The sequence below is a fragment of the Crocodylus siamensis genome, chromosome 4, assembly GCF_052110815.1.
Source record: "Crocodylus siamensis isolate JL-2025a chromosome 4, ASM5211081v1, whole genome shotgun sequence".
Classification (NCBI taxonomy): domain Eukaryota; kingdom Metazoa; phylum Chordata; order Crocodylia; family Crocodylidae; genus Crocodylus; species Crocodylus siamensis.
The window spans coordinates 38365132-38380909 of NC_143398.1; the positions used below are offsets into that span (position 1 = coordinate 38365132).

At 41.0% G+C, this 15778-nt stretch overlaps 1 protein-coding gene across 2 annotated transcripts in view; it reads left to right on the top strand.

Moving 5' to 3' along the window:
* SELENOO (selenoprotein O) overlaps nt 1-13434 on the top strand; it is a 30065-nt gene extending 16631 nt beyond the window's left edge. Inside the window, exons 7-9 of one of the 2 annotated variants that reach the window (XM_090042134.1) lie at nt 2037-2222; nt 4492-4648; nt 5214-13434. In XM_090042134.1, the coding sequence (XP_089898260.1) occupies nt 2037-2222; nt 4492-4648; nt 5214-5408 (538 nt within the window). In that variant the 3' untranslated portion in view covers nt 5409-13434. Of the gene's footprint in view, nt 1-579; nt 667-2036; nt 2223-4491; nt 4649-5213 lie in introns of those variants that run through there. The other variant, XR_016441746.1, reaches the window with a different exon arrangement.
* Nucleotides 13435-15778: the final 2344 nt, after the last annotated feature.

A 15778-nucleotide genomic window follows, 5' to 3' on the forward strand; every position in this document is an offset into this window, starting at 1 on the left:
AAATTAAGTGAGATGTATACAGTGGCAGCACACATTCTCTGTTACCCTGTCAGAGAATTTCTAGCCTGTGATTAGTGGGCATATCTTTTTTTCTTTTCCCCCCACCTCACTTAGCTTCTCTGCTGAGGTCAGCCAGGGTTGCCTAATTTGGTAGTTCTGAGATGTACTTCGCTAATAACTAGATTTAAACCACCAAGTAAATGTGTCACATCCTGCAAATAGTCTTTAACACTCCGTGCTAAATATTCTGTATACTTCCCCAGAGACATCCAATTACCACTTCTAGGGCCAGATTCACTAGTACACAGCTGTTCTGCACTCTTCTGGTAGCACAGAGCAGCTGTAAATCTGTTGCATCTGGCACTTACCTTGGGATTACCAATGTGCTGCATTACTGGAGCAGTGGAAAACAGAGACTCACTAAGAGGTGACCCTTACATTTCTTGCTTGCTCCTAGTATATTTTTATGGTAGATCTTGTACATCTGTTTCAAGGCTCATACTCCTGCCCTCACCCCCATTTAGCAGATATTATGTCGATTACAAAACCATTTACTTAGCTTTAATTCTTTTCCTCTAGGTACTGATACTGGAATTGTCAATCTGAGTAGAAACCATAACTGTAGAGCATTATAAGAATGCTCACACATTTTGCTGTCCTGACAAGGTGATGATAGTTGTATATCAGTTTTTAGGTGGTGGCGTTGAGTTAAATTTCAATTGAAGTGTGGTAAATTAGAAACAAAAATGGGAAAAAATCTAAGAAGTTAGTTATTTCTTACTAAATCAAGCTTCAGTTTGGATCTACACTTTTAGAATGATGAATATGTGTCTTGCTATATGGACATATTTCATTAAACAGCTGTGGATGTGGCAGTCCTTTTGGGATTCTACATTCAGACTTTGATGAACATAAAAATGAATAAAGCCAAAACAGTACAGAAATAAAGGTTTTTTGTGCAGTACTGTATGACAGCTATTGTACACTAACACTTAAATGCCATAGCTATGTGTGCATTAGATGCATAGATGAGAATTGAAGAGTAACTTATTTGGAGGAAAAATCAAGTCTTCTAGGTAATGAGCTGTCCTTTAGTTTCTGGGAGAGCAGGGATGGTAGGACTTCATGTCTTTTTAGCTCCTTTCTGTAAATGAATTGATTCAATTTACAAAGTTTATTTTAGATGGCTTGGTTGATGCTGCATGGAAAAAGTACTGTTTAAAAAAACCAAATATGTTGCTTGTTTAGACAGTGAGGTGGAGAAGTTGGTTGAACCTAGTATTCAGAATGCTGTAAAACTCTTGGACTGTTAGCCTGAGCTTGAAAGCTAATTAAAACAATGCCAAAACAACTTGGATGTTAAAGACTCCATTAGTAAAAGTAGTAATTTCCATCCTATAATTTTAACAAATTACCCCCCGGTTAATGTCATTGCCACTTTATTTTTAGCAGAATATATTAAAGCCATTATGCACTAAATTAGCTAGGGGTATCTTGCCCAGAATTACTTCTAGCACATTTGGTTAATATATAAACAAGTCTGTGATTTTATTAATTTATGGTGTGATTACATGATAATACCAGTATGTTTATACCCAGTTTTTCCTAAAGCTTTCTCTTGTCTATATGCAATATTTGTATTATTGCACTGTCATGCCTATAAGTATTCCCCTCCTCCCCACAGTTAAGGGTGAAATCCTATTTGAGTATTCACTATACAAAAATACTGAACTGAGATTTTTTCGAAACTGCCTGAAGCTTAGACAGTTTTCAGTAGCTTCAATGAGGATGGTTCATCTAAATCCTCTGGGGTTTTAAAAACCTCAGGTTTATAGTCCAGACTTCACATAACACTATGAGTGAATAAATGGGAGGATGAGGGAAGAGTGAAATGAATGTATTCTTGTCATGATTTGTTGCATGCTGTACTTGCACTGTAAAGACTAAATTGCTGGGGGAGAAACAGCATACACTACAAAAAGCCAGTCCTTACCTGTCAATTAAGTGATTTTTTTTTTCCCCCCTCTTATCCCTAGACAACTTTCCATGATGCTGATGTTGGCTCAGTCTAATCCTCAACTGTTTGCTTTAATTGGAACAAAAGCTAATATAAATGAAGAATTAGAACGCATAGAGCAATATTCTAAATTGCAGCAGTTAACAGCAGCTGACCTACTCAGCAGAAATAACAGACATTGGACAGAATGGTTAGAGAAATACAGGTGAGATTTATTAAATGGTGAGTTTGTTGCATGTGTGCTCCATTACACTTACGGAGCAGCAGTGTATATGACCACTAAAAATGATTAGCTCGCTGTTAGTAAAATGCAGAATCTGGGATGATAGGCTGCAACAGGGGATTGGTGTCCCAATTTCTTTGCAGGCCATAGGTTGCTGGCCTCTGGTTTGGAACAATTAGAAGGCTGAACTACCACAGGCTAACCTGTGGTAATCTGCCTCCTGATACTGGGGAGGCACCAGTGGCTGATTGCTGACCAAGGTGGGGTGTCCCCCCTGGGTGCTGGTGGCCAATTGCTGCCACCAGCACTTCTCTCTGGACCCCTACATTCTTGGGGGGGGGGGCACCAGCCAGTGAGGGCCAATCTCAGAGGGGGGCACATGCTCCCCCTCCCCCCATATCCCTCTACACATTGCCAGTGGGTACAATCAATAATTTTGACTTTAGTGTACATCTTGCATATCTATTGCAGTATGGTGAAGCAAGATGCAAACACTTCAGCAGTAGAAGTAGTTCTGTTTAAGAGTAGGTGAGGGGTAACTTAAGGCAAAACAAAATGTGGAGGTCCAGTCACTGTTCCACTAAAACAATGCTTCTCAATCGTGGTGCTGTGAGATCATTTCAAGGGTGCCATGTAATATTAGCTGTCGGGTTTGTTAACGCTATTCACAAGGCAAACCCAAAAATTTCAGATAGGAAGCCGTAGTGTTAAAAAATTCTGACCTGTTGTGGACTTCGAGTTCTTTGCAACAGAAGGATTGCTGTCTCTTTCTATAGTCAAAAAAATAAGTGAAAACTAAGGTAGTATTTTCCAGCGGGTGCCTTGAGTCTAAGGAGGTTGAGAACCACTGTGCTAAGCCAATCTAGCACTTCATGGAAATATAAAAAAAAACTAAGCCAACTGAAAATTCTTTGTAAAGACTTACGTCTATGTAAGGGAATCTCCATTGGCAGAGAGCTCATGGAGAATGTTGTAGCTGCCTTCCATTATTAAGTTCGGACTCCTGTTCTCACTTGTGCTGGAACCTTGTGACCTTCTCTGTCTGTCTGCTTATTTGTAGCCAGAATTAGTATTACTTAGGTAGAACCAATTGCTTCTAGTATATTCCATCTCTACCCTTTTGTAAGTACCCAAGAGACCTAGGCAATGGAGTGCTTAGAAAAATGGTGGCAAAACATGTGCTGTAATTAAAGAAACTAAGGTAGCATGATTATCAAACATTTTATCTGGCCAGATTTTAAATAAGCAGTGATGTTTTCTAAAAAGTTCAAGTCTCCAGGAAATGTGTCTTTTGGTTGTCTGTTGCTTTGCAGTGGCTGAACTTCAAGAGCTAACTTCTGATGAACTATGAAATACATTCTTAAATGCGAGGGATTTGTTTTGTTTTTTTCTTGGGGGGGGTAAGCCACGTACCGTATTACCTTTAATCTAAGATGACCCTCCAATAATTAGATTATGTATACATGGACAATTTATAATTAAAAAAAAAATGTTTTTCCATGCATAGAATCTAATTATTGAAGGATCACTTTTAATTCATTCCCCCTGCCACTGCATGGGGGCAGGCAGTGAGGAGGCAGGTGACACGGGGAGGTCAAGGAGCTTGCCCCTTGCTTGTGTCTGCCCCTTCCCAGCCTCTGCTCTCCTTTTCCTCTCCCCTCCAGCCTCTTCTCTTTGCATTCATCCTCCCCTTCACCTTTCTTCTACATCAGCAAGCTCTGTCCCCACTCTAGCCTGGGGCATAGAGCACGGCCCCAACCCAGCCCCCAAAGCAGTGATGTGGGCTGTGTGCTGCTGCTGCTACGGAGCCGTGCTCAGTGACCCAGTTGCATCATAGAAAGGGGCCTTCTGGCACATACCAAAGGTAAGGAGGGGATAGAGAGGGGCAGGTGGGGAGCAGAGGTGGGGGGGAGGGGGGCAAGAGGCTGTTGGTGGGAGATGGCAGGGTGCAGAGGTGGCAGGCAGATGGCAGCTGTTGCTGGAGCCTGAGCCACAGCAGTCTGTCCCCACCCCGTCCTTGTATTAAATTCTAAGACAGGCTTCCCCCCATGGTAAATGGGGAAAATAACCTTGTTTTAGAAATAACAAAATTTCTAAATCAGTATTTCGGATTATAGCAACAGGATTTATAGGCAATGTTCTCAGCATCTTTGGTTTGCAGGTCCTCGTATTTTGGGAAAATATACCCAGACCATTTGAACCAAATAAACCAAACAGAACTCCCAGTTTGTTTCTGCTTGTTTAATTTCAGAGCCCGCTTAGAAAAAGAAATAGAAAACATTAGTGCTGTTGATACCTGGAATGCTGAACGTATGAAAGTTATGAATTCAAACAATCCAAAATATATTTTGAGAAACTACATTGCTCAAAATGCCATAGAAGCAGCTGAAAATGGTGACTTCACAGAGGTGCAGTATTGCTATTTACCATGGCTTTATAATGATGGACATGACAGCCCCTGTTTTCCAAACAAAAGCCAGGAATGTAACATGACAGTCTGGGTTAGTTTTGAAGGGGAGGTGGTGTAGTGATTCAAACTAAAGGAAGGGACCAAGAAATTCCTTTATTTCCCACTCCCAGCTCCTGCTCCAGAGTGGTTTGTGGCCTGGTTGTATAGTGTAGAATGGATACTTGCTTTCCCCATCTGTCGAGTAGATGCTTGTTTTCCAGGAGTGTTGGGAATTCATTTGTACTTCTTGTACTGTTAAAAGCGGTGCCTTAATATTTGGGTACCTACTAACTTTGATAATATTTCAGTGGTAATGTAAGTATAGTTTAAGATGATAAGCCTCTCATTTAAACAGAGTGCCATAATGATTCAGAACCTATAATGTTTCACATGAATCTATTTTCAGACTACTTGATATGTTTATTTCACCATGTTCTTTGATCTGTGGCTCAAACTTCATACATAGCTAATAACTAAAGGTTATTTTGAACCTCTTAACATTTCAGTTCTTGCTTTCACCCTAGGTAAGAAGGGTGTTGAAGCTGCTGGAGGATCCATTCCAAGAGACAGAAAGTTTCAGTGAGGTACAGGAAGAGCCAGAAGAGGAAGAAATAGTTGCTGCAGCTGCTGCTTGTGCTGAAGCAACCAGAAGCAAACCTCCATATTGCAGTAAACCTCCCATCTGGGCTTCAGAACTTTGTGTCACGTGATCTTCATAATTGCCTTGTTTGTGTTTTCACTGCAGATAGAAGATTTTGATCCATCTTCAGCAGTGGGGGATCAGCAAGGCAAAGGCAAAGTACTATTAAGTCAGTGAAACAGTTCTTTTGGATGTGCCTGCAACTACATTTTAGCAGTACTTATTTTGAAGCAATCATGGATCATAGGTTTAATAGATGAAAGACAATCAACATCCATATACACCATTTGCTTAACGAATGACTTTCCTTTTCCTCACCATATTACAAGTAGAAAGTGGTATTTCATGTTTGGGTGCGTGCAGTTTTGAACGTCCAAATTCAACTGTTTTTATGTGAAGACAAAAATAACAAGTCAGTAGTCTGATCTATTTTTGTCTGATTTTGACCTAATAGTACTTCCAAAATGTGTTTAATGCTTTTACTATGCAGGGAAGTTTGATCCTTTGTAATGGAGGAATAGGCTTGTTACTGCTTATTTGAAGCTATGTTTCATTTAATTGACTAGTTCATTTTTTGTGAACCTTTTGATTGATGATGATTTTTTTTTGAATATTTGTGCAGGTTAGGGTGTAGGGGAAGGTCCTTTATTATAATATGCAATATGAAGAGCAGAATCAGGGGAAACTAAATGCATTGCACTTGAAAATCTTGGCAGAAAACATTATGCAGCTTCTGTAGGTTTGTGTATGATATACACATCTAAATAGTTTTTTAAAAACATTGGATTGCAACTTGTAAGCCAGTTGACTTAAAAAAGGCCATTTAACCAAATTTGTTGGTTCCCTATAAAGTACCCAATACAGGTTCATTATCTGCTTACGCAGTTGACATTTCTTCTGACGTTAAATTGGCAGATATGGGTTTATTCATTCTTCATTATTCAGCAAGATTCTTGTATTTCTGCTTTTCCAATGTAGTCTTCCACCCATCACATGTGGTCCCTACAAATGTTAAACATGGAAGTTGCCTTTCTAGTGTTGTTGAAGCGTGGTGCTGTCTGGGCGTACACAAAGGATTCCCCCTCCCCTCTTGCTAATGTTATGCAATTTAGGTTCTGTTTTAATATTTTTATTTATATCAAGTGAACAGCATTTAACTCTGAGATTTCCCTACTGAACTACCAGCCTGCAATGTAAAGCTGTTCCTTCTTAATACAGAGCTTTAAGGGACCTGATGAAGTAGGCGTTTCTGACTAAGCATAAACCTAATAGCAAAAATGTGTTTTAGACATTCAAACAGTTTTGGGCACCGTTATGTCCTAAATTTAGTTTTTAGTCCAAAGCGTAGTAGTTGAAATTATTATTTTTGAAGTAATATTTAAGTGGCGATTTATTTAGCACTCAATGTACACTCATAATTATGCAAATACTAGTGGAAAATAAAGCAAAGCAAATTTTAAATAAATATAAGCGTTTGGTGGGGAGAGAGGGGAAGGAGTGATGGCAAGGATAAGAAGCAGACATCCTTAATAATTTTCACTTAAAATTTTTAGCCAGCTCATTGCTTGGAGAGTTCTCAATCCAAACCTTATCATAGTAAGATTTTTTCCATCTTGTTACAAAAAGAGAAGGCTTCCCATACCACTAAGTAGAAGAATGCTGAAAATGTACATAGTTTTTTTTGGGGTGGGGGGCGGGCGTTTTGGGAAGGTTTAAAAACTCTTGGAAGTGTATCAGGCAGGAGTGTTTGTAAATGAAAGAAATCATGGCAAGGACCAATAATGGAAAAGTATTAGTTATGGAAATTACAGGATTTAGGGGCTGACTTGTTTCTGAAATGGCTTGTCACAGTACTCCCATTTTGCTCTTTTCCGTCTTAAATATTTCTCAGCAGCTCATTTTTGATGGTGGTTATTTTGCATATCGGTATCGAGACAACCCAATTTTGGGTCACATATGTTAATAAATTTAAAAATTGCAACAGTTTGCTTGAACTTTTTATTAAAATAAATTAAAATAGCCGTTACTTTTTGCGCTGTAATTTTTGGCTAGTTATATTAGCAGGTCCAAAACATGAAAGTGTTATCAGTAGTAAGAAATTCTAATAGGTTTTTTTTTCTCTACTGGTTTCAAGAACAGTACCTCTGGTGCATCACTTTGAAGATTAGAAACACAAAAAAAAAATACACTGAGTTTTGGGATTTGTTCTACCTGGCTTCAATTTAATACCATTTATAGGTAAAACCACCCTGTTATTGTTTTTTGTCTTTTTACTATGACTGAGTCAAAATATGGGATGAGAGAGATTTTGAATTTGGAGTTATGTCTGTTAGGAAAGTGTTCTGCCCCCAAATGACCATATAAAGGTACTGAAAATTCAGAAATTCTGAAAAATCAAGTAGGCTTCATGGTGGGTATTCAGATAACTGTTTTGAAAAGTGTCTATAAATGTCCACATACCGCAGCAAAACCCTTCCTGAAGGAGTTTTGTGCAGAAAAAGAATAATTTCATGTTAGAGTTACTCTGGTCTCCCCCAGTATCACCCTTGAAAGGACTGGGAAGCCAAGAAAAGAACCACAGTTCTATTTCTTGGTCAGTTTATGCCCATTTACCATTTGTACACAGAGCAGTATGCAGCCTCCCCCAAACATAGACCCCCACATTCAGAATATCCTGTTCTGTTTTGTTTTGTTTAGAACAAATCTGAACAGGCCAACTTAGTGGATGTACTTGTATGTAGGGGTCAGCCAGGGAAAGAGGCAGTTGAGGGAAGTGCCCGAGAGAGGCATGCAGACCTGGGTAGTACTAGCTTGTAGAACAGGTTTTCCTTAAGAAAGAATTCAAATGTTTACAATAGCGTATGAGGTGTCTGAAAACTTAGATTGCTTGTCTTGCAGAGTGCTAAAGTAACTGTCAACAGGATTTATCGTTTCCTCTCATTCAGATTTGTGTTAAACTATGTAATCATTACCATGTAAAAACAATCCCAACCAAAAGTGAAGGGGGAGGGTGCTGGCACTATAAAGATGATTGGAAAAAAAAACAATGTTTTTCCAATCTATCTACAATTAGATCAGCTCTGAGAGGTAGATGATGACAATTTCCCTGCTTTTGACTAGATTTAGAACAAAAAGAATTGATCAGGCTGATCAGCATGAAGCTATGCGGACTGAATTATGCTCTTGCCTTGGATCCATTCCCTTTTGGAGTAAATTCTTTCCAGGCATTAAAGTAGAATATTGGGAAGGCGGAAAGCCAAGGTACTATAGTATTTGTGGGATCTTTTTAGGGCACTCCTATCAAGCACAACATTTGGTCAAAGTATCCAATCTAGAATCAGAATGAAGTCTGAGTCTTGCCTCTTAAGTTTGTCCAGGTATCTTATTGTGATGCTGCTGAGAGAAGGGATGGTCTTGTGCTAGGGCATGAAATTTGCATGTGGGCTGAGTTTATTATCTAAAGATGCAATAGGTGCTCCATAATTACCTCCTTTCCAGTAAAAGCAATGGAAGTTAAGTGCTTTTGAAAAAAATCATTAAGTGACAGATACAGAAGCCAGTGTTATATTTGGGAGTTTCATACAAATTGGTTGCAAATCAGGTGTCTAAATAGGTTAAGCATGATATACGACTTCAGCTTATAAATATGCAAGTGCCTATATGCATCTTTAGGAATATAATTACCTTCAGTAGTCACTGGGCCCAAGTTGCTTAGCATCTTGTATCTCAGGGTGCAGACATTGCCTTTGTACTGCCATAACAATTTTTATGGTGGGGCAAAGGGAAAGCAAACCAACCCATACCATTTGTCACACCACAGATGCCCAAATTTGTGGTCCAACAAAGGTGGTAATAAGTTCTGCCACTTTATTATGGGAGACATCTGTTAGCTTTATCACAGGAGTGTGTGGGCAGCCTGGAGCTGCCCATGCTTTCCAGCTGTCCCAGGCAGGAGTTCCCTGAGCTCCAGGGGCCCAATTCTGCCCTCCCTAGGAAATCCCAATTGGGATCAGGCCCCTCAAGCCCCAGAAATGCCTGCCTAACTTTCTCCTCCTACAGAACCACATCCCAGGAAATCACTTTAGATAAACACAGACTTCCCTCAGTTGTATTTTATGTTCCTGGCTAGTACTCCTGTGAAACAGCACCTTATTCAGGCATATACAGAGTTCCTGCACTAGTGCTATATGCAGTGCTTTCTTTTCTTCAGCAAATAATGCATATAGTTTTAAGCTGCTTAAGGTAGGATAGGTCAAAGAGTCTAGTACCAATACAGAGACAACAGATAGAGCTAAGTCCTCTTGAAAAGAAATTGTTGGCAATTTTATCTTTTTCTCTCTCAAAAACAGTAATTCAGGGAAATTCAAGTATAGTCAGGGATATTAACTATAACCAGTTAGTGCTGCAAAGAGCATACATTTCATTCATGTACGGTTAACAGTTCTAAACTAATAACTCGGAGTCGACTTAAGGTTTCCACCTAAAGTGAATATATCCTCATTTGCTTGTTAAAGGAACCTTAATGAATGAACTTTGTGTTTTCTCTAGATCATACAAGACTATTTGTTTATTTAAGTTCTGTTCTTACTATTGTGGTAGAAACCTTGTATTTTCAATTTTCTTGACTTTTGCTTTCTCAACCTTCATGGTAATATTTTGGCAGTGGTATTCATTTGACCTGGGAAGACAGGTTAGCTACAGTAGACACTTATTCAAACTTTCTAAAAAAGTAAATGAAGAATTGTAGTGCAGACAGAAGACAGGTTGAGTTTATTAACTCGTCACTTCTAGAATTCTCATTTCAAAAAACGGGAGCACTATTGCAGCAGAGTGGTATTAGTAACATGATTCCACCATGGGCATAGCAAGTGAAAGGAGATTGAGTTTGAAACTCAGTATGTGGGAGTTTTCTGCAAGCAGGAATTTGGCCCTAGGAACCAAGATCCTCAAAAACTGCAAGTAAAGCAACTAAATACCTTTGAGAATTTTGGCCTGTAGTAGCAGAGTGATCTATGACTGTAGCTTACTTTGAGGTTTGCATCCAAGTAAAAAAGGCTCTCATCAGGTCAAGTCCTCTGCTAGTAAAGGGAATATATTGTTTGTTTAAGAGCTACATTTTCAGCTGTGGTACAGCTTAAATTTGTACTGCAGGGCTTTGGGCTAAGAAACGGCCCAAAGTGAAACTAAGTCCAAACTACTCATGAGCAGAGGTGACCTTGGAGCAGTTTGCACAATTTACTAATGAGAAACACCTGAAACAGGGCAAGGCTCTGGATGCTTCTAGTAGCATCATCAGGCACTGGGATTTTGCTTTTATGATTTAAAATATCACCACAAATTGGCGTGCATAAGCTTGTAAATGTCTGGCTGCCTCACTGTGCTTTGGTATCTATTCATGTTGGCTTATTTTGGCTTAAAAATAAGCTATGAATGAACTTTCTAATTTTTTTTTAATATAAGAAATGTACCAAATAAAACCACACTTTGTTTCATGTTCATGCTTTAATTCTCAGGAGGGACTCTTGTAGTTGTTACTGTAATGACTTGGTATCTGTGGGAGTAACTGACTTTGCTTTGGCATCATAATCATCCTTGTATCACTGGAAAATTTGGCACCTCTACAGCACCCTCTGAGGAACTGTATTGTATGGCCTCTGTTCTTCCTCCTCGCTCTCCCTCCTCTACCCCTCCCCGCCTCTGTAATGGAACTGGAGTAGGATAGACATTTCAACAAGTCAGGTAGAAAAGCTAGATGTGTCCTTGACAAGAATAAATAAATAAATTAGGTGCCAGAGTCAAAAACTGATTCTTAAACCCCCTGTTCAGTTGCTGTCTCTCGCTGGAGGTGCCAGAAGGCCATGGGCACTGAAGTTGATGTTCAGGTCCTCCAGAAGTATGTAAGTCATCAGAGTGGCCCAGCTTGGCCCAGTTCCCATCTAAGCCCTACCCAAATGCATGGACCCAAATCATCTTCTGCACATGGCATGCGAGGGGCTGGAGCAAGCCAAACAAGTTGGGCTCTGCACAAAACATGACTGGTGTCAATAGCTTGGAGATGTGGGAGATCCACATTGTTTCCCTCTGATGGAAGAGGACTCAAATACAAAAGTCTTACACTATTTAATTCTAATTAGTAACTGGGTCAGGGATTGGAAGCCAGGACCCCTTTTTGTGGTTAGTGCTCTAACTGTTAAACTACCCAGCTCCTCATTCCTGCATCTTTCTAGCCTAATAAATATTTAATCAAGCAAATCAGAATAATTTTGTTGAAGATACCTCTGCCCTGGAATAGCCAGGTAAGATTGGGGGGGGGTGGGCATCTCCTGGGAGCTCAGAGATGCAGACCTGAAACCTTTCAGGCAAAAGAAAAAACTAAATCCACTAGGGAGGGGATAGACTAGATTCTGGACTCCGTCACAAGGTCTCTCAGCCTTCTTCTTCTCTTTACATTTCTTCTGCTGACAGATGATTCTTCACTCCTTCACTGTTGGTTCTCTTGCCCCATCTCCCATCACAAAGTCTGTCCTGTCAACCCCCATCTCTTACACAGCTTCCAATTCCTCTGCTCATGTTCATACACTCTAGAGCATCTCTAATAGAAGCCCCATGACCAGGCTTATTTTCTCTACTACACATTTATTCTCCTCTTTCACTTCCGCTATCTCTGTAGCCAACCAGCTCTTTCTTCAAGGGGGAATGACCGCATCTCTTCCACTCTTCTGAATGAAAGTGGTTGACCTGCTTGGCTTTTGCAAGAGCAATGAGCTTCCATAGGCTTCAGTGTGCTTTGTCAGGCCATTTGTAGCATCTAACAAAATAGTGTGCAGCTTACAAAAGCTTGTGCCTTTCTGAATTAGTCTACTAAGTGCTGCCCTGCCCTGCCTTCTGGATCATTGAAATGAGTTAAAAAGTGAGTAAAGATCTTGCAAGTTGGGAGGTTATGGACTCTCGTTGCAAGAAGTGGCACAGGCAACCTCTGTGTGGCATGTGACAAATCAGGGAGGGGGCAGAGAACAGCAGCAGAAGGCAGAGCAGGAGATCAGGCAGGGATGACAGAATAGGGAATAGAAAGCACAACAGGAGATCGGGCAAAGGAAGAGGATTGGAAGAGATTTGGAAGGCACGTCCAGACGAGCACAGTTGTGCTGAATGTGGCGCCGCTGTAACAGCCGGAACCAGAGGGATTAATAAGCAATAAATACGTGCTTCTTGGAGGCATTTGGTATTTTGCAAACAGGTAATATTAATATAAAGCTTGTAAATTTGTAAACTGCAAATGTAATTTGTCATAAGTTTATCCAAAATGATAAACTAACTGTTCATAAAACTGACTGGGCCCCATAGGCAAAGCTGTAGCTGTGAGATTAGCTGACCTACTGGTTTCTGCTCAGGGTTCAGCTTTAGCGATAAACTGGTTCCAACTGCCTGGCCCACCCAACACATTCCAGGAAAAAATATCCCAAGAAAGCATATTTAAACGAAACCAAAAACGGGTTGAGGCATAGGCAGGGCAATGTCAATTTTAAACCTAAAGGTGCTGCATTATAACGTGCTTATTAGATAAACCCGAGTCTGGGTAGTAACTTTTTATGACAATTTTTAACACCTTTCAATCCCATAGGGTAACAGCTATAGAGCAACTTTGTGAGTAGCTCTGAGGCCAACAGATAAGACTGAGTATAAAAAGCATGTGTATCAAGTAACCAGCAGGAAGGAGGGAACAAAACGGTCTTTTCTGTTCCACCCCCGGACCCCAGGCTCCTGGCGTGGGTGAAGATCGGATCCTGATCAAGAGACCTTCCCTGGTAACCCTCTGACAGCGTCGATCGGGGATGTCTGACTTCCCTGAAATCTTGATGCGTACCTGGCATTGAGGAACTATTGATAAGTTGCCAACCCATGTCTGTCTGTCTGTTGTTTTGAACAGCCCAGTGACAAATACCCTCACAGTGCTCAGTTGGCCTGCAATAGAATTAATCTATCTGTTGTTGTTACCTGTTATTTACTATTAGCTCTTTAATACTGCATGATCTGCTTATTGCATTTATCTTTCTGTTAACTGTTGTGTGTAAGCTATAATAAATTTGCCTTCACTTCACTCCCAACTTTGCCTCCTTGATCTGAAACTGAATCAAACAGTCCAGTTAGCCTATGATAAAATTGATATACTCACAGTGCCCAGCTAGCCTGTGACACACCACAAACAGATTTGCAGTGCCACATACTGCACAGTCTTGTGTTCTCTGTGCCACAAGGGCACGCTGCCTGATTAGTGCGCTGCTCCATTCTTTTTTTTCTTGTGGGTTTTTTTACCCCTGAACTGAATATCCAATGGTTTAAAAAAACCAAAAACCTACAGTGGCATGGGGGGGACAGTAGTGCACACTTGGGCAACATGCGCTGCTGAAAAGTGGAGCCGGGCCTTCTGAAGCCAAGCTGCAGCTGCTGGGCAGGCTCTGCCTGGCAGGATCACCAAAACTGCAGTCCCAAGAAGACCCCAGGTCAGGCTGCTGGCTGGCCCCAACCTCCTCTACCACTCCCGGGGTAACTTGCCGTGCACCAAAGCACGTGTGGCACAGTATTTCCTGGGGACAAGTAGCAGTGGTGTAAGGTGCACCGCTGCTACTTGTTCCTGGGGAGCCAAACGTCCATGCATGTCTGGATGTGCCCAGAGAGGATATAGGGCTAATCTGTGGGAGTCCTACCAAAATTTTGATCCCCACTAGTCTAGTACAACATTTAAGCATATGTTTAACTCGCAGTGCTTAAGCCAGCCCTGTTGAATTCTGGCCCCAAGTCCTTCCCTGTCCTGCCTGCCCAAATGTCATGATGCCAGCCTGCCTGCTTCCTCACCCTCCTAGATGCAAATCTTTTTTTTCTTGCCCTTATTCTTCCAATGGTCCAGGCTGCTGGATACCCAGGCAGTGGTCATGTCTTCTGATACTGAACTATCTTGACTGACTGATCATAATTACAGCATTGCTTCCCCATCTACAGTTTAAGTCATATATATAATCCCAATCTTCTAAAAGGGTATGGAAAAATGTGAACATGCAAAATGACCTCCAAGCCTGCCCCTTGAAACCTACTCTTTATACGCTTAAGAGTCTGCTGTCTGAACCTGGACAAAAGGCCTTTTAAATAAACTTGTGATTGCATACTCCTCCTTAGGAAGTGAGGAGGGTGAAAAAAGGCTACAGGATAAATCTTCCAGGACAAAGGGCTTATTTACCTGAAAGGAATTGATTGCCTGGCTCTCTGCCAAACTGCACATAATAAAAATGAATCAACATTTAGCCATAATGTAATTAGTATCTGCTACATTTATGCCTCTGACCTGTCCATTTCTGGAGTAATTAGAGCTAGACGGCCTCAGGGCTTTGTGTCTAATGCTTCAGTAAAGGAGTTATTGGTTAACACTATTCTCCATTTTTCTGGGGGTACTTGTGCCAATTTCCAGTAATGTAAGACCAGCTTCAGAGCCAGGTACTGCCTTGATCCACTGAGATCATGATTTCAATTTAAGATTAAGTTGCATCATCTTTTCTCAGGAAACAAGAATCAGCATTGCTGCTCAATGTCTTGTATTCCTAACTCAAGAGTGCATACAAATTGTTTTGACACCCCCTAGTTTTTAAAGCAAAGGGTTTTTTCCTAATCAAGACTTTGATTCACTTTTTAACAATTTATTTTTATTCCATGTTGAAGGGCCATCTCCACTGAGGCCCAGATCAAAGGTAGTGATGCCTATCTGGCATCTTATGCACCTAAATGTACTGAGTAGATACCCCTGACATCCTTAAAAAAAAAAACAATGCCCTCCTGCTGCTTAACCCCTCAGATGCATACATTTCTGCCAGTAGAGGAGTGCAAAGCCATACATGCACTAGTACTGCCCCCCTCACTGTGGGGGCTGATCAGTGTCCTAGCTCAACCTGAAACTTCAGAGGCCTCTAGACTGGGTGGGAGAAACTCCTAACTCACTAGTAGGGCCTGACCACATGGGGCAAGCTCAACAAGTACTTAAGACAAGATGGTTATAAAGAACATGTTCCAGTGGTTAAGATGCTTGCCTGGGGTACAGACATCCTGGACTCAGTGCCTGCTCTGAAGTACTGACCCAAAACCTGGATGTGATGTGAATGACCTAACCAACAGCCTGCATGGGATCTCTCTGTCTCCCCTGGTTGAACTTTACCCTTTGTCTGGGTGCTGTAACCACAGATTATTAGTTATTCTGGCATTTTGTCAGGTAAACCAGTCTTAGGTGACTAACTCATGAGAATATGTAGCTGAGGACCTCACCTGGCCAGAGATAAGTGCCTGTCAAAGGCCAAATTAGCCACCTAAACCTCTAAGCCCTGCCCATTTCTTCTGTACTTTGCATTAGTTGTCTCCTTGTTTTCCTGCTTTGTGAGGATCCCATGCTTGAGCACCAAGCCCTTTCAG